This window comes from Camelus bactrianus, chromosome 10, assembly GCF_048773025.1.
Source record: "Camelus bactrianus isolate YW-2024 breed Bactrian camel chromosome 10, ASM4877302v1, whole genome shotgun sequence".
Lineage (NCBI taxonomy): Eukaryota > Metazoa > Chordata > Mammalia > Artiodactyla > Camelidae > Camelus > Camelus bactrianus.
The window spans coordinates 52,380,938-52,399,902 of NC_133548.1; the positions used below are offsets into that span (position 1 = coordinate 52,380,938).

General features: G+C 46.5%; 1 protein-coding gene across 11 annotated transcripts in view; it reads right to left on the reverse strand.

Moving 5' to 3' along the window:
• TENM4 (teneurin transmembrane protein 4) overlaps positions 1-18,965 on the reverse strand; it is a 743,689-nt gene that overhangs the window by 262,768 nt on the left and 461,956 nt on the right. For 10 of the 11 annotated variants that reach the window (XR_012509759.1, XM_074372753.1, XM_074372746.1 and 7 more), the window contains one exon: positions 15,739-15,948. The exons of the other annotated variant lie outside the window; for it this stretch is intronic. Coding sequence is in view for 9 of the 10 variants with exons in the window: in XM_074372753.1 (XP_074228854.1) it covers positions 15,739-15,948 (210 nt within the window). In the remaining variant the exon portion in view is untranslated. The remainder of the gene's footprint in view (positions 1-15,738; positions 15,949-18,965) is intronic. 11 annotated transcript variants of the gene reach the window in all.

The window sequence follows — 18,965 nt, forward strand, 5'->3', positions numbered from 1 at the left end:
AGTGTCACGTGGCTAGTGAGGGGCAGGGCTGGGACTGGAAGTAAAAACCCGCCTCTGTGATGAACAGGCTGGCACTGCTGTGACTCCAACTCAAATGCTGAAGCAGTCTGGCTGGGCCTCTTCATCCTGATTTAGGCAGAAACAGAAAGCAAGGAACCTTATTCTGGCCCAGACTTACCCATCTATCTCTAGCTGTGTCGGCCAAGAGAAACGGGCCAAGGAAGGTTGTCTCCCTTGCCCGGACCACATGTCTGGATACCTAGGCTCTGAACGAGCCAGCTTGCTCTATCTGAAGGCGCTCTGAAATCACAAACTGAAGTTTCTTCTCATCCTCTTTGTCCTCTCGGCCCCATCAAACCACCAGTAGCTTGAAGGGCTAGGCTAAGAAGACAGCCTCAAAAGGGCAGAAATCACAGTGCATTTTCATCATCCTTTGGAAGGTCTGCAGGGCAGGGCTTTTGATGTCAGCTGACTGCCCATGGTCTATCACTCCTGGTGCAGAGGAACAAAACTTGAGAGACAGGTCTGGATATCAGGGGCCTTCCTGGGCTTCACAGATTCAGTGCTAATTGCAGTTCTGTTCATTGAATGCTTGTTACTTGCTAGGTGCTGGGCCAAGAACTTCCTGTAAAGTATGCTGGTTCCTCGCTCAGACCCTGCTAGGTTGGTGTTATTATACTTTATTATACAGATGAAACGACTGAGACTCAGAAAGATTACTAATCTGCCTGGGTCACCTGGTCAGTAAGTGGCAGAGCTGGGATTTGAATCTAGGCCTATCTGACTTCAAAGCTTATCCACTCTTTTACCAAAAACTCTCAATAAGAGGATAAAATCAAATTCTTTTCCTGTGACTTTCCATGTGATTTCCTCTCCATTAAGAACTGTACTTTGGCTACCTTTTGGATAAAAATGAGAGTAATTTTGGATAAACTTTTTTTCATGATCAAAGTAAGACAACCTACTCTATAGATGTACAGTGTGTTTGTATTTGACACACTATAATGAAATCAACAAGACCACATATACAGAATGCCCACTCTGTGCACAGGCTCCATGAACTCAGTGACCACACACCTATACAGGCTGAGCAACCCCGTAATAAGTATTGTCTATAAATAACCAAGAGGCTGAAGCCCAGAGAAGGGAACCATCTTGCCCAAGGCCACACAGCTTCAGGGCTCAGACTCTGAAACTTCCAGGACTTCCCAGCCACAGCAGAACCCTCTCAACCATGGGATTCAGCAGCTTCTGTGTTTGATTGGATTGTGGTCTGGGTTCGAGGTGGGAAGTTGGGGGTAGAGGGGAAGTGTTTGGAAGCCTGGCCAAGGGCTGGAAAAGTAGAAGGAGATGGAAAAGGATTTATTCTCAAATGCTGCCTCCCTAGAAAACTTTAAACAGAAAAGTTTACCTTTACAATATGGAGGAGTTTTTCATGTTTCAGCTCATGTTGAATTGTTTTATGCTTTAGCTATAAACCTCCAACAGAGAGGGTGCGGGGGCAAGGTTGGCCCAGCTTTAACTATGGCTGTGCCGCTGTAAAGCTCAGGTTATGAGGATCGCTCCTGGTGCCAAGGCAGTTTAACAAGCATGAACGCACATAATTCGTTCCAGTTGTCCTGCCTCAGCACAGAAGGGCTAATTCTGGACTGGGGCTCTGTGTGCTCCTGTCAATGTGGTTCCCATTACCGGCTGCAGCGCCTCACCCAAGTCCCCTCCACGCCCAGGAAGGGCCCGCTTCATCACAACCGCTAACCCAACAATCCCTGTAAAAGTTTAGAGGGTTTCTGTATTCTGAGTTCCCAAAGCGGGTGAGGGATCTTACTACAGAAAGTGTCCACATCTCACCCATCCCAAGAATCTTTTTCAAAAACTCAGTTGCTATTATCCAATCTGTCTCCAATTCAGGTTAAATTTCCTCCACTTTTTATTTTGAAAACTTTAAACCCTACAGAATAGTCAAAAGAAGAGTACAAAAACACCCATATACCCTTCACCTAAATCTGACCATTGTTAATATGTTGCCACATGGTTTTCTCTCTCTCTGTTGCTCTCTACAAAGTTTTATTCTGACCATTTGAAAGTTGCAGACATCAAGACACTTCACACCAGCATGCATCTTCTAAGAGCAGGGGCTTTCTCCCATATAACCGCGTATCATGATCACAACTAAGAAAATTAACAATTATTCCATAACATCACCTAGCACTCATATACACCATATTTTAAAAACTCCCCAATTCTTCCCCAAAAATCTTCTTTATAACCTTAAAAAACAAAAACCAAAAACCTTAGGATCCAATCAAGATTCAAGGGTTGCATTTGGCTGTTACATTGTTTTAGTCTCTTTTAATCTAGAGGAAACCCCCACCCATTGCAACACTCTCAGTTCCTTTTTTTTTTTTTTTTTCATACTAACTTTTTTGAAAGGTTCAGACCAGTTGCCTCACAGACTGTCCTATTTTCTGGGTGTTTCTCACGATTAGACTAGGGTTAAATATTTTTGGCAAGTGCATCTCATGTGTGACGAAATATATTTCTTATTGCTTTATAATAATGATCATTAAGTTTGGTCACTTGTTAAGGTGACAATTCCTGGTCTCCCCCATGTAAAGGAATCCTTTTCCTTTGTATAATTTGTAAGCAATCCCTGATGTAAAGTCTTATCTCTTAGAATGAGTTATCCAAACTGTTTCTGCCCTCTCAACTCCAATCCACCCTCCTCTGGCTTTAGCTTCCATATCCTGAAGATGTCCTTACCAAGGGCAGCAGTGGCCAACTAGATGCCAAGGTGAGCGGGCACTTTTCACACGGGTACTCCCGAACCCTTGTAAGGACTGGATGTTAGTGCTTGGGCCCCACCTCAAGGGCATGATCTTTTCTTCCCCATGCCATACTCCAGGGCCTATCTACCTCAGTGTTTGGCACACGGTAGGTGCTTCAGAAATCTTTGCAGAATGAGTAAGTGAATTCATGCATTGAGAGAAAGTCAGGATAGGGAGTCAGATGGCCTGGCTTCGAATCTGGCTCTGCCCCTCTTCAGACGATAAAAGAGTTGATTTAAATCAGTGGTTTTCATACTTTGACAAAAAAGAGGTTTAATATTAGAAGTGCTCTTTAAAGAGGATCTTACTCAGAAGCACTTGTAGGAATCTGATGAAAGGAAGCAGGGAGTGAAGGCTCTCTGATGCGCCTCACTGGAGTAGGGGCTTGGGGACGGGTCAGAGAGGTTCTGGAAGGAGGGAAGAGGTTAGATTCTAGTAGGTCCTGACTGCCAGCCTCAGATGTTTGAGCTGTAATCCGTCATGTTAGGTTTCAGTGGCACAAGGTGCTGCTGGGAAAATCAGTCTGGTCACTGAGGGTCTGTCTGGTACATCTGGGGGCGCCCAGCTCGGAATGCACAGTGCAGACTCCGGCCCAGGCAGTGCAGGATGTCAGAAGTTCTCCATGTCCCCTCTCTGTCTCAGTTTCCTCCTCTGAAGTCCTTTGTCATTCTAATGCTCTTTGAGTCTCTCTCCCCCCATGATTCCAAATGTTCCTCCTTGTTCTGTAGGGGCGGTGCAGCAGGAGATAAAGAGCGGGTTTAGCACAGAGCGGAGGGGGCCGAGGCCTCCCGTGCTCTGAGGGGCTTGGGCCCTTTGCTGAGTGATTCGGTGACCTGAGATGCTTATCCATTGTCCAGGCTTTAAAGGGCCACTGCCCCTTACCATTAACCCAACTCAGGACAAAGGCCATCACCAGCTCAGACAAATAAGCTGCTTAGCCAGACCTCATGCATCATCTTGTCACCCACTTGGGGGCCCATGAGGGGCATCTTAAAAGAGCTAAGAGCAGGAGTGCAACTCAGCGGTTTCCATTCTGGGGGATTCTGGCCAGGGGTTGGGGCTTGCTGCCAAAATGTGCATGCAGCCTCCTCCTTCATGTGGGGGGGCGAGGTGAGGGCGAAAGAAATCTCTGATCTGCCGGGGAGGTTCCCTGAGAACTCTGGCTTCCTAAGGGTTGTCAAGAAAGGCGGATGAAAGGTTGTCAGAGGAGGGAGGGCAGCCTGGTGGGATGAAGGGGCTGAGTTGAACCAGACATACCTGGGATGCAAAAATGCCCCTTCCTGTCTGTGTGACCTTGGGCAGGTTACTGTACATTTCTGAGGCTATGTTTGGTAAAACAACCATCAAAACAACAACGATAACAGTAATGTCAGTTTCCATTTATACCTTTTTTCACTGTTATTTTTCCATTTAAGACTTTACAATAACCAAGTACTTTGCTAAGTACTTCACATACATTATTTCACACTGAATTCTAACAACACTATTGAGGTAGGTATTATGATTTCCTCCTTTACACACGAGGTAAAATGGAGACTCAGAGGTTAAATCATTTGCTACCGACCTCAGCTAGTAGTGATGAAGTCAAAATTCAAACCTGCACTCAACTCTTCTGCCCTAGAGCCCACCAGCTGCACAGATTCCGTGGGGCCAGGTGAAGCACCTAGCATAGCACCTAGCACAGCACCTAGCACCCTGCAGGTGTACCGTGCGGGATGTGCTCTTCTGTTATACAATCCAAAGGTGTGCCAGGCCCTCCTCGGTTCCTGAGGCTGCATCTGGTACCTTCACCCCCATTGGATGGGCTCTGAAACAAGGGGCCTACAGAGCAGCACAGCTGCCCTCAGTCCACACTGCTCTCTCCATCCCGGAAAAATCGAGTCTTCTAAAGAGGCAGCTCTCTGACAAGGGAAGTGGGTAGTGGGGATGGCCCTGGTGCACTAGCTTTCTCTGGAGAGAGGAAGGCAGCCTTGCCCTCCACCCCTGCCCCTGCAGCGGACCCCGTGCTTCCTTCACGTGTCCCTCCGCACATGCACACAGCCACACACACCCGGGGAACACACGGTACCTGCTCAGAACTCCCCAACACAGGAACCCACACAGAGCACACACCCAGGGAAGTCTGCTGAATGAATGAATGAATGTTTGAGGAAGTAAGTGCTTCAAGACACCACAGTCAGGCTGGTAGCACCTGGTTGCGCACACACAGTAGACATGGAAAGTAGGATCATCTAGGCTCCTCCTTACACCAGAGTCCTGTCTTCACCTGCTCAGGTTGCCATATAAAGTGCCATAGACTGGACGGCTTAAACAACAGACACGTATTTCTCATAGCTCTGGAGTCTGGGAAGTCCAAGATCAAGGCTCCAGCAGGGCTTGGTTTCTGGTGAGAGATCTTTTGCTGGCCTGAAGATGGTCAGGTGGCAGAGAGTGCCTGAGCTCTGGTGTCTCTTCCCCTTTTATAAGGACACCCGTTCCTTGCGATCATGATTCCACCCTTAAGTCCTCGTATAACTTTAGTCACCTTCTTCCAGGACCTTTTCCAATACAGTCACAAGGTGGCAGGGTATAGGGCTTCAACGTATGAATTTGAGGGGGACACAATTCAGTCCATAGCAGCCCTTCAGATCTGTAAAACTAAAGCTCACTTCTGGGCATAGCCTGAATGTGGAGCTTGCCTGTGCTCTTTGGGAGTTAACCCTCATTCTCCAGGAGGATCCCTTGAACCTCCCAGGTTGCATTAATCTCCGTAGCCTCACACACCTTGCACGTCCCCCTACCCTGTTCCCCTCACTGATGCCTGCCTTATGGCAGAGCTGCTCAGGTGTGTATCGTTCTCCCCAAAAGCTAATGGGTGAGCTGACTGCTTTCTATTCTCCATGGGCCCTGGCTCACAGTAGGTCTTTAATAATAATTTGCTGGTTTGAATTGGTTCTGAATGGTAAACAAGCTTCATTTCTTCCCATATCACTCCAAATCAGAAAGATCTTCACTGGTTCCCCCTCTAAATTAATGAGGTTTCGTTGTGTTCAGAAGCTTTTGCTCCCAAGATTGTCAGAGATTCACCACAGGCCCCTTTCTGGGTACCAGAAATGTCCTCTGTCCCCTCAAGAAACATGTTAGTTTGCTGTGGCCACAGCTCCCCAGTGGGACAACAAAAGTAAGCAGCTTGGGGGAGCAGGAGGGGCTTCTGTGAAGAAGGGCCTTGGCCTCAAGTCCTGAGGCCCCAGTAGTGGGAAACAAGTGGAGGGTCACTGCACAGGCCCTAAGACAGGGCTCTGGGCTTCAGAAGGATCACCCTGGGACAGTGTGAGGATGAATTAAAGGGAGAGACGGGAGTTTGGGAGGCCAGTGAGGATGCTACTGCAGTAGTCCAGGGGACAGAAGACATAGCAGCAAACGTCTTGGCTAAGGGGAGCAGAATTTTACAAATCTAGCAAATTAAGCATTATCTCAACTTCCATTTTTGCTTATTCTCAGGATGACAGCAGATCAGTGATCACAACTTCACTTTTGATCAGATAACCTCCTCTCCAACTAAAAGCATACTCCATTTTTTGCCCAAGATTGGGGGGAGGCAGTAAACACTGAATAATCTAAACCCTGTAATCTTAGATGGTATCCCATCTCGGCTTTGAAACAACACCCAGGCTGCTATTCTTAACCCCAGTTTACAGATGGGCACCTGAGTGAGAGAGAGGAGGACACACTGCTAGTGCGGACACGAACCTGGTTCATATCAGGTGTACAGTCCCCCAGAGCCTCTGCTGTGGCAGCTTAGGAGAGGTTTCTGGAAGTGCAAATATATGCAGCAGCTTCCCAGAGTTATTTATAGAAATACGATCCGTTCAGGAGAGAGGGAGTGAAGCGTAAATGAATTACCAGTCATTTTCCTCTCCTTTCAACTATGGGGGGAAGGCCAGCTGACCAGAAGGAAAAGGCATCACAGTGTTTCATCTGGTCCTGAACATCAACACTCAGTTCCTGGAACTCTGGGGAATGCAAGCAGTGCAGGGAGCTCCAGCAAGGAAGGCAGAGGCTCTGTTTTAAAGACCCCCTGCTACGTTTGTTTAGCTGCTGCCTTGGGCTCACTCTTCCACCCTAAGTCTCTGGAAATCACCCAGGAGGAGGAGGGGGATTAAAGCTCAGGACTCCCGAACAGAGCTGTTAATTTCTGTAGTTCCTCCAAGCCTGGAGGGGTGGGGACTATAGGAATTTGCCTTCCTTCCAGAGATATCTGGCTGAAATCTTTTGGGTTCTAGAAGGGGAATAAGGAAATGAACATTCATTGTGCACCTATTATATAACAAATGCCATGCTAGAAGCCTTGCCCGTGTTTTGTCATATACACAACAACTTGGGGAAGTACTATTAAAACCAATATCCATTTCACAGTGGGGGAAATTGAGATCCAGAGAGGTTAAGCAAGTTGCGCATGGCCACACAGCACAGCCAGGATCTGCAGTCCTCCATAAGCTGTCTTTCTGTCCCCATGGCTCCACACTGTGCCATTTCTGTTTTCCTTTTGGTTTTGGTCCTTTTAGGCCTTTTAAAGCAGAGGGAATGTTCCTTTTAGTTGTTTAATCTCAAACACCTATATAAATAATGGCAGTTCAGAAGGAGAGGGAGGAAGGGGAGAAAGGAGAGGAAGGGGAGGGAGAAGAGGAAGCCACATGGTTTCCTAGTCCAAACTGGGAGCTATTAACCAGGAATGAGGGAGCCAGCTGAGCTCAAAGCACCCAACTCAGACCTGATGACAGGGGCAGAGGGCAGGAGGCTGTGAGGAGGAGGGTGGGAACAAACTGCTCAGAAAAGACCACACTTAGGAAAAGGAAGGAGGGAGGTTCTGGGAACAGCAAGAGATACTTATTCTCAAGGTGAACAGGCTGGGGATGTAGCATTAAAAGCCTAGGCAGAGGACCAGAGAAAGCCAGGGAGCCATGGATCCTATGGGCATGGTTTTTGGTGGCATGTATAGAGCAAGCAGACGTTAAATCACACCGGATCACATGCAGGACAGCCTCCCTTCTCTTTCAACCTTGGGATGACGTCAAGGAGGAACTCTTGGTTAGGTACTAATGTGTTTTTAACACCTAATGCTTGCCAATGTCCCTATTTAACAAAGAGAAGCAAATCTCTGCTCAGCGTCCTGGCACAGGTCTTATCCCACCAGAATGTGACAACCAGCTTTCACTGTATATATTTTTACCACTGCCTTCTATTTATGGCAAGTGAATTGCAGCAGTAATACACAATTTCCCTTTAAAATAAATAAACTCACTTAGGCTAAAAAAAAATAAAAAGTCCAGAAAAGGAGGCTGTTTTAAGGAAAGGCAAGGAAATAGCATGTGGGTGGGCACACCGTTGTGTTGCAGACTCTGACAGTGACACACAAAGGAACCAGGCTTGGGAAGGGCTCAGCTAATTGAGCCTGCCCACTGCCCAGACTAGAAAGCCAAGGAACCGAAGGACGAGGCTTCTGGAGGTCGCACTGCAGGTCAGAGGCAGAGCTGGGCTCAGAAGCTAGGTCTGCCAGTGCCGGCACATGCCTTCTTCCAAGATGGCTCAGGCAGGATTGTGGCGAGGCCTCTCCAGGTGAGGGTTAGACCTGGAAACTGAGCTTACATGGATGGCAAGTTGTACTGACCAACTGTAAGCAAATCTAAAACTGGCCCAAAGCTCAGCAGCCAAAGAGGCAGCTCTCTGCACAGTTGCTACCCTCTCTCAGCAGACATGCTGCTCACGATACTCTACCTACAGCCAACCTCACAGCACTGTGCCCTGGACCCAATGAGATGATGGATGTGAGTGTGCTCCTGGGACGAGAGGGCTACGCTAACGTTAGTTATACAACCTCCCAAACTCTCCTTAACCTCCTTCCAGGTACCCCTTCAATAGCCCGGGCCCCCAAGAAGGTACTAGAAGATGTGGTCTGGGGTCCACAGGGCCCCACGGAGCAGGCCACTAACATTTCCACAGGGACACAAACCAGGCTTAGTTTCCAGGTGGGAAAAGCCCAGACACACAGCCAACGTGCCTTCCTCAAGGGGTAGTCTAGGAATTCCTAGATCCAATCAAGCCGTACACCAAAAATGTTATTTTTGTACCTTTTAATGCAATGGCATTTGGGGAAATTAGTGGAAAAGGAGCTGTGAGAGTCTCCAATTGTGTCATGTGAGTGACTAATTAAAGGGCCCTGGCTCTCCCAGGATGTTTGGTTACATTAATTCAAAATGTGACCTGTTTATTTTGCAAGGTCAGGAAGAAGACTTGCCTCCTAGAAAGCCAACGTGGCAATTAAATTAGAGTCACCAGGGTCTGCCTGAGGTAATGTATGAAAAAGGGCTTTGTAAACTGCTCAAAACCAGAGGTGACGCCTGTGTGGTTGTCCCCACTGCCCCCATTTAGCAGGGGCATAATCGCCTGCCACTGGTGGGAGGCTGTGAGCGCTTTTCTAGTTGAGGGAGGTACCTAGTAAGGTGGAAAGGGGCTGGAGTCTGGGGCCATACTCTGAATCTTGACACTGCACTTGAGCAAATCACTTCATCTCTGTGAATCTCCAGGTATAGCATGCATGTGGCTCATTGCACTATTTCTAGGGAGGTATTTTTGAGTGTATGTGGTAGGGGGAGGTGAGGGGGTTGGTAAAAAAGAGGAAGAAAGAATATCAAGTTTTTTTTCAGCTTTGATTTTAGCTCCTTATAGGTGCTCAGCTGTGAAGCTACAGCCTCAGAAGGAGAAAATGTAGTAGAATTTTGAAATCAGATATGGGAATTATTGGGTCCACAGACTGTTAGGGAGCCGTCTGTATGGAAGACAGCAGGACAACAAAGAAAGGAGGTCCATACACCCAAGGGGATGTCAGGAAAGGTTCCTTAAGAACTCGGCAACTCTCAGAATTGAGCAGTTGGCTTCTCTTCTCCTGAATTCCCAGGCCTGCAAACCAGCCAGCCTGCTGGTGCTGGCCTCCTAAGCCCCCATGTCTACACCAGAGGGGCTTGGCCTTTCCAAGTAGCTGTTATGGATAAACATAGAGCTTCCCAGTCAGCAACTTGCAACTGTACCACGCCTTCTAGTTATCAAGCTTTCTAGTTATCTCTATAATCATCTGTGACTAAACATTTCTGAATCCTGCGTCCATCTTCCCACCCCTGCTTGCCACTTTCAAAAAGGCATAATTCAGGATTATCCATTAGCCATCATTCTGAAATCCCCAAACTCTAAGACGGAAAGTTTTATTAAAACTGTATTGGTTGCGAAACCTGATCTGAACTGACATGGAGCTCAGAATCTTTCTTCTTTCTTTCCTTCTTCTTCTTCTTCTTTTTTTTTTTAACCCAACATGTGTAATTCTTCACATGTTTGACTGCAGAAATATCAATGTATTTGATTACTGTGGACGAGCCCAGCACTCTGGGACTGTTAGGAAGAACACAGTGTGTGAACGTTATTTCCTTCCTTAAATCTGAACATTTCTGATTTCTAAAACTCATTTGACTCCAAAGACTTCATTTCAGGGATTCTGACCCGATAGATTAAATACCTATTTATAAGGATCTTTCTGCTTAGAATCCCCTTCACCCCTCATCTGTCAGGAAAATATCTGCAAACATTTCAAATGTCACCGTGAATGAACGACAGAAGGAAGGAAGAAATCAATTTGTCTTGCTACTAGAGAGTTGGGTACTTTTCAACATAGCTCGTACAAGAATTTATTTACCAACAAGAGTCATTTGATGCAAGAGAGTCAGGAAGAAAGGTGAACAAAAATGTCTGAAAACCTCACATGCCACAATGTCCTTCACCCTTGGAACTCAGGACACATACAGACCCAAGGACCTGCAGTTGGCACAGAACAACTAAAACAGTTCCATGAAATTCACATTGAAAGGACACAAAAGTGCCACTGGACACTTCTCAACAGTAGGAAACAGGCACGATTTTGCCTTCTGATTTCACAAACTGACTTAAAAGGACCCTGGCAGACTCCCTCAGGGGAATCTGGATAGGTTCTAAATTAAGCTGAATATTTTTTGTTTTGTTTTAAGAAAACACTTTGGGAAGGAGCTCACATACATAGCAGTGTTTCCCATTTAGAAAGAAAAATAAACACTCCTCCACAGGATTGGAAGTCAAAACAAAATAATCCCAGCTGCTTAAGACCCGAGAAAGTCAATGAAACTGCCAAACAACAGTGATGCTGACCAGTGTGAGCAGGCAGCAAAATCTGGAAAGTGAAGCAGGAAGGGCCCAGTGCAGGGGGGAAGCCACCAACAGCCCAGCATCCAGGGCTTGGCTCTCATGAAGCAAACCCAGATTTAGTGCCTAAATCACGAGCCTGATTTATCTTTGAAACTCCCACAGTCCTCACAAAAACACAACTGTAAGATTTCACTCTATGAACCCAAACAGACCTGACTTAGAAGCGGTGTGATTTAGAAGAAGTTACTTCACCTCTCTGGCCTGTTATTGCCTCCATGAGACTAAAGATGGCTATGACACAGGGTAGATATGAAGATTCACTGAGATTCCATGAGATGCCACAATTCAATGAGATTAAACACGTCTCAAGTAATAGGGGCTTCAGAAAAGTTTGTGAGATGAGTAGCAGGAATCCAAGAATTGGTGGTTCTTTTAAAATCAGCTTTTCTTTGGTGGACTTCCCCTTAATCTTTCTACTAAGGAGCAGAGAGAGAAATAACAGGACCTGGTATTGGAAACGAAGCAATTAGGGGGAAAAAGGAAGAAAATCAGGTCTCTAGAATCAAGCAGGCTTGGGTGAGAGTCTCCATCATAGCCCTTAGAAGCAGCGGAGCTATGGGCAAGTCTCTGATTCTCACTGAGTCTCAGTTGCCTGAACAGAGAAATGGAGATAAACAGAAGCTCAGAAAAGATAATGCACGTAAAGAAAAGACTTAATTCAGAAGGTACTCATTACATGCAAATTCTCCCACCTGCTCTGACCTCACCGAGGCTTTGAGAAATGAACAGCTTTCTCTGAGCTATTTATTCCCTCACACTCTTAAATATTAACCACCCAGGTTTTAAAGCCCTTTACTTTAAAATATAGGTGACAACAATTCACAGAAAACTTATATTTATTCCAAAAAGTTTCTATGGGGGTATGAACAAATATCTACTTAATCTTAATGCCTTCCTGAGCTTCTCAGCTGTGACTAGTTGATACTTTAGTGAAATCTCTCTTTATATCTATCAGTGATTTCTAGATGGTTACCCCTGGGGGCAGATTAGGATTGTGATGATAGAAAAAGGTGCTTCCCCTTTGTTTCCACTCTGCCTGGACAGCGAGCTGTTCTGTGATACCCCATGTGGTCTCTCTGCTCTTTACAGGAGGATTTCAGCAGGGCAGTTCTGGGATCGCAGCCTGGACTGGAGCTAACACAGCTGTAGGCAGAGGGCCACGGGGAGCCACGAGAGAGGCAGCCCATCTCCCAGAAGGCTGCTTCCTAAAGGGCCAGCCCTCGGGTGCAGGGTGCTGAGTCAGCTCCCACCAAAGGAAACTTCATTTTCACCCTTTAGGTGCCTGAGGGGCTACCTTTGTCATTTAAAGTCCCTTCTGAATGAAGTCTCTTAAGGAAGCCAGCCTTTAAGGAGCCAGAACAATTAACCCATTTACAGTGGTCTTTAAAGCCTTAAATTGGTGGAAGGGAATGGAGGTGTGGAGATAGGGAAGGGAGATAAGGATGTTTATCTCCTTTACCTTGTTAAACTCCAGAGTGACCCTGGGAGGTTTTCCCCATTTCACAGATGGAGCAACTGAGGACCTGAGAGGTTAGGTCCTTTATCCAGGGTCACATCTCTGGGATCCAACTGCAGAAAGTGTGACTATGACTCTGCTCTCTGGGCTGCACTGTGGGCCTTATGCAGTTAGTACTGCTCGTTCATTCATTTACTCACTCACTACATTGACACCGCATAAAAGGCAAACCGTTAGAAGTGCTTATCTCTGGGAGGAAGGATTATAAGAGAACTTCACTTTGTACCTTTCTGTATTGTCTAAACATTAGCAAGCACTGTTACTTTTAAAACTGACAAAAACAACAGAGATAATCCCATTAAAAATAATTTCAAATTTTTCCAGGAAAAATAAATCAAACAGAAGTTTACATTTATTGAGCCCACTATGCAGCAGGACCCACTCATCTTCATTTGCTAGTGCCATGTCCATGTCAGTACCAGCAGGTCCTTTGGCTCATAGAAGACCCCCTGGTTTGGGATTTCAGGGGACAGGAAGGTGGCAGGCAGGGTCTACCTGTGGGTTGAGACCAATTAGCTCTCATGACCCACCAAATCCAGAGCAGCAGACCACTAAGGACCCAAGACTCTCCCTTCAGGCATGGGTCACATTTATTATCAACCTTTGGAGTGACACACTCAGAGCAGGGCCCCAGGGAAGGACTCCGAAGTGTCTCTATGCCCCCTGGGGAGCAGGAGTACAGAGAAGCGTAAGTGAGCAGACAGCTGTAGGCCAATGTTCCCCCATCCTCCCTGCACATCAATAATGCAATAGTGCCATCAACTTGCAGCAGAACTTGCAACAATGTGACTGCTCTTGTTCGTTAATTAGCAAAGGGAGAGATTAAGGTCTTTAATCTCCCTTTAGCTACAGGCTTATTTACTTAGAAATGGACAAAGATATCACTATATATATATATATATATATATTTTTTTTTTTTTCCAAACAAGCTTAAGAAGGCTAGCACATTGGTCAGTACCACACAACACTCATATTATCAGAGTACTTTAGAGACTGCTCCATCACTGGCAAGATGGGGAAACTAAGGCCTGGAGAGGGACAGTGATTGGCCAAGGACAAGTAGTCAGTGAGCCACAGAGTTGGGCCTGGAACCCAGTCCAGGGCTCCTGTTTCTGTGCAGAGTTTAAAACATGGGCAGCTAAAAGGTAGAGGAGGAGTGACACTGAACCACCAAAAGGATAGTGCCACCCTCAGGAGCACAGAGGGAAAAGGCCCTGGAGGACGGTTTGGTTTTTGGTCACAGAGAATGCAGGCCTTAAGATCCTGTCAGAAGAGAACCATCAAGGCCAAAGACCTCTTTTCTGATTTTCAAAAAGAACAAAGTCTAGGAGAGGTCCTGGTTAAGGGGTGGGGCCTGGGACAAACCACTTTTCTTTGTCACTGGGGGATGGGGTGGAGCATGATCTGGAGGTCTTCAGCTCACTACCTAGAGGATCTCAGGTCATGTGGCCTTCTGCACCCTTTCAAAGTTACTGTCTATTAATACTGACCATGTTCCTAGGTGTAAAACAGCTGGGGGCAGGATCACACCAGCTCCCCACTTTGGGTCCTTTGCCATGTTTTCCCTCTGCCCAGAATGTCCTGGGTTATTAAAGCCCTTGGTTATCTCTACTTGGTGAACCCCACTTATTCCTTCAGCTCTAGTGAAGCCTCTTCCAGGAAGCATACCATGATTACCCCACGCAGAGTGGAGGCTCCTTCCTAAGTCACCCACATACTAGGTTCCTACATCCCTTATCACCTTGGGGTGTAATGATTCCAAGAGAATCATTCTCTGAGAATCCTTAAGTGCCAGGCAGTGTACTGGGAGCTTTCACATACAGGCTCTCTGTAAATCCCCTGGAGGGAGGTGGGTTGTGACTGTGGCCATGACTAACCTTTACTAAACTTCTCTATCCCAGGCCCTGTGATGAGCGCTCATCTGGGTACTATCCTGCCCATGGTATATTTGCTTGAGGAAACAAGCTTAGAGGCAGAGTGACTTATCTGAAGTCCCACAGTGATAAAACTTTTATTTAATGCAGATGTCTGATTTTAGAGACCACGGATCCTGCCTTATCTCTCTTCAAATCTCTGCCTCCTTCTCCAGAACTTAGCCTGGAATTTAGTGCCACACAGGCACTTAATAAATGTTTGCAACATCAACACAAAACCTACATATTACATGGGGAAAGTCTCATTTCCTTTCCTCTTCTTCGATAATCAGGAAATCTTGGACCATTAGGGAGATCCCAGATTACCTCAGGTATATCACCCTCCCTCTTATAGGCTTGAATTCCCTCCAGGCTTTGAATTCTTGCAAAGTGGACTGGCCACTGCTGGACACAGAGATGGCAAGCACCTTGGCCCAGGTCACACAGCACCTGACCAGGAGCTAAAACCTGGATCTGCTGGCTCCTGGTCAGCCTGGAGTTCTTCCACCAGACTACCCATACCTCTTCTCCTTAAGAGAGTCAGGGTAGAGTTTAGAAGAGGAGGGTTATTGTGGAGACAGCCCAGTGGCTCTCTCTGCAGTCAGCATTCAGCCCTGCAGCTGCCTGGGACTTCAGGGCCCGCATCTCCAAGGCAGCATGGAAGCCCAGGAACTTTCAATGCCAGCATTAGGTTGCAGGTAGTGGCCTTTCTCTCCACTTGCTTATGGTCAGTGGGGACACTATCATACCAGTCTGTTAGGCAGGGTTGTGAGGAGGATCCAATAAAGCAACAGTGGCTGGCACAGTCCCTGGCACACAGCAAGTAGTCAATCAGTGCTCTTTTTATTATAATTTTTCTTTTCTTTTCTTTTTCTGCGTCTATCTTTGTCTGGGTATCTTTGCCTGACTCGGTCTCTACCTGCTCTTTCTGTAACACTTTGTCTATCTGTGCATCTCTGTCCCTGCAGCTCTGTCTGCCCGATGTCTGTGATGGGGGTAGGAACAGCAGCCCCCCAACCCCCGCACACCCCAGCGGCGCAGCCGGGCAGGAGCGGGACTGCCCGAGCCCACGGATCCCGCCCCCCCGCCAGGTCCGCGAGAACCCCCAGCCCCCCATGCACCAGGCCCCTCCGCCCCTGCAAGCGACCCGAGCAGGCAGATTAACAGCATCGTCAACAAAAGGAAACCAACCCGCAGAAGTTAGGAAGAGAGAGGGACTTACCGTTCGCCGCGACCCCGAGGCTGGCAGAGCCACTTTTAACTAAGAATGAATTAGGGACAAACTCTTCCTCAGAGTCTGAGTCCGGGGTTGGCTGGGCCACACCGTTGCCTAGCAACCGCCTCTGGCTCTCATTGGCCGGAGGGGAGGGGGGCGGGGAGGGGGACTGCTCAATAGGGGTTGATGAAGCGGATGAACAATGCAAGGGAGCACCTGCGAACCACAAAGACAAACACAGACAGAAAAAAAAAATAATGAAAATTGGTTTTGAGGCACACGGGGAGCGGGGAGGGAGCAAAATAAAACACGCATCAACAGGGGGAGGAGGCTCCCAACACTGGGCGATCTACTGCACACGTGGTCCCGGGGGCGGGGCTGATGCCTCCGAAAAGTTGGTGCAAACTCCTTCTGAAGAGCTGGGGGCGTCGTGCAGAAGTCTGCACTCTTGCGAAGAGGGTGCCCCTCGGAAACACTCAGGAAGCCCTTCCTGCTTTGCCTGTTGTCTGAGAGAGGCCTGAAAACCTGGGGTCTAGTCCTGGCGGGGCTGCGTTATCTATCAAACAGCTGCTCTCCTCTGAGCTTCAGCGGCCTTGCTGGCAAAATGAGCAGCCGGCCGCATTAGGTGATCGCTGAGCCCCTGCAAGCTGTCCATTCTGTGATGTCACCGAACTGAAATGATGTTCTTATTAGTGAGATTTTAATTCGACATGCCTAGAACAGGCTCTGGGCCTCATAAAAGGTAGAGGGAGCTGGAGAGAATGATTCAGCCCCGCCCCCCCCCCCCCCCCGCTGGCATTCTAGGATTTCAACACACTAATCTTCTACTTTTCTAAGAATATGACATTTTCAAATTTTTAAGGCCTAACATTCTCTGCAAACCTCTCGAGAGCAAGAATTTTAGCAGTCTTTTCCATTTCTGTATCCCCAGAATCTGGCATAGTGCCTGGCACATAGTAGGCACTAAATAAATATTTGCCGAAGAGATGAATTCCAGGTGTCTAACAGACTGGAATCCACAAGTTCTAATAGTCTCAGACGAAAAAAACTGTACCTTTTTTGGGCACTAACATGCTGTGTGTTCCAAGACGCACTAAGTCAGGATGCTTGACTGCAAGTTTCTAACATGTCAGGGTTCTACGATTCTAAAATCCCAGCTTTCTACGGTTCTGTGAGCACACTCCCAATTCTGCAGGAGGAGGTGATAGATAGTCTGGGACAAGAGCTTTTAGGTCAGACAGTTTGCAGTCTTATCTGCGTGTGGCCTTTAGGCATGTGCAGTACATCATGTACAAGAGAGGGAAGGTAAGCACAGACATACAAAAGTATACAGTACAAGACAACGCATCCACTGGACAGCAAGGGCTGCTGCTTTTTTCCCACTTTGATGACAGGTTTAAAACACAATCAGATCCATCTAGCTTTTCAGAGACTGAAACTTAGGAAACACAATGCAGCCCAGACATGCCATCAGAAGATGTGGCAGAGCTCTAAGGGGGAGATGGCACAGAGAGCTGCTGACTGTTGGAGGAGGGGGAGCTTTTTGTGGTCTGTCCACCAAGAGAAGCTCACTCAGTTCAGTCACCAAATCCTGCAGGATTCTGCAGGTTCCATGACTCTTATGTCAACCCCTGAGCCCAACCACGTGTAACATTTTACTGAGCTGCTGTGGATGCCTTTGGCTGGTTCATATTAGAAATTCAGTAAGAACGACTGAGGCAGCAGGATCAATGATTGTGGTAGAATCTCTGGGTGGCTCTCCCATCTGCATTTTGATTTACCTAAATATCTGGGTTATGATTTACCTTAAAATTATCCAAACCAGTGTTTCCAATTCACCCAGGGAGAACCTTCCCTGACACCACTTACCATATAGCAAGCCCTAAAGATTAGTTCTTTTCTTTGAACTAATCTTTTTTTAGTTCTGTTATCACATTGGCTCCGCTGTTTTTGTAGTTATCTGTAGCTGTCTCGCATATAAAAGCATATGGCCCATTCTTACAATAGAGTACATTCTTGGAGTGGGCTTTGGAGTTCAACAGAATTGGGGCTTGCATCATACCCTAGCCTTCTATTAGCTGTATGATCTTGGGTAAATTTCTTCTGGTTCCTCATTTGTAAGTTGGCAACTCCCCCCCTTCTATAAAGTTACTGTAAGGACTAAAGATACTATATCCGGGCATACAGTATGCTTGAGCAAGCAGAATTCCAGGGTCAGTGATTACCAAACATTTACTAAACTGAATGAAACCATCCCACAAGGAACCCCAGTCAAGATTTCCCTTCCCTTGCAATCCCAGTCTTGGAAAGATTCTGTCAGCCAGGCTGCATTTATTAAGCAAATATACATTCATTTCCTCATCCTTTATTAACCAAAGACATCTTCTAATCTCCAATCAGAGCTTTTGATGAGCTTGAGATAACCAGTACCATACTATGCTGAGTTGTTAGAATTTCAGACAAAAGTTAAGAAACATGATATGTTGTTCCGGGTGCTTGTTACAGCCTCTTCCTGAGTAAATCTGTCAAGCTTTATGAAATAAATAGTTCCAGAACTAAGTAAATTCTTCCATTGCAAACATCAGTGATCCTAGGCTAAGGAAAGCCTGTTCCCTCACAGGTCTCACGCCTGTTTCCTCACAGGTCTCACGCCTGTTTCCTCTCCCGTCCATCCACTCTCCAGGCCTCACCCAAGGTCCTTAGGGTTGCTCTGAATATTCATAACCTAGCATTCAAAGCACCTAACAAGGTGCCAGACCCTTAGTAGGTGCACGATAACTCATGAGGTTTCTGTGAAGTACAGGTATTAATTGGAAACATCTTAATTCCCTTCCTCTTTTCATCAGCACCGTTTAATTTAAGTGGCTCCAAGGTGGGGGCACAAAACCATCTCCTGGCTGCTAGAAAATTCTAGAAATATTTATATTTTAATCTAACCTTTTTTAATATCTAATATCTATTTTGTATATGTTATATTTATAATGTACATAATACATTTGTATTCAAAATACATTAATCAAAAGCATTGCTGAAACAGAAATAGACTCACAGACATAGAAAATAAACTTATGGTTACCAAAGGGGAGCAGGGAGAGGGATAAATTAGGAGTCTGGGATTAGCAGATACAAACTACTATGTAAAAATAGATAAGCAAGGTTCTGCTATATAGCACAGGGAACTATGTTCAATATCTTATAATTACCTATAATGGAGAAGAATCTGAAAAAGAATA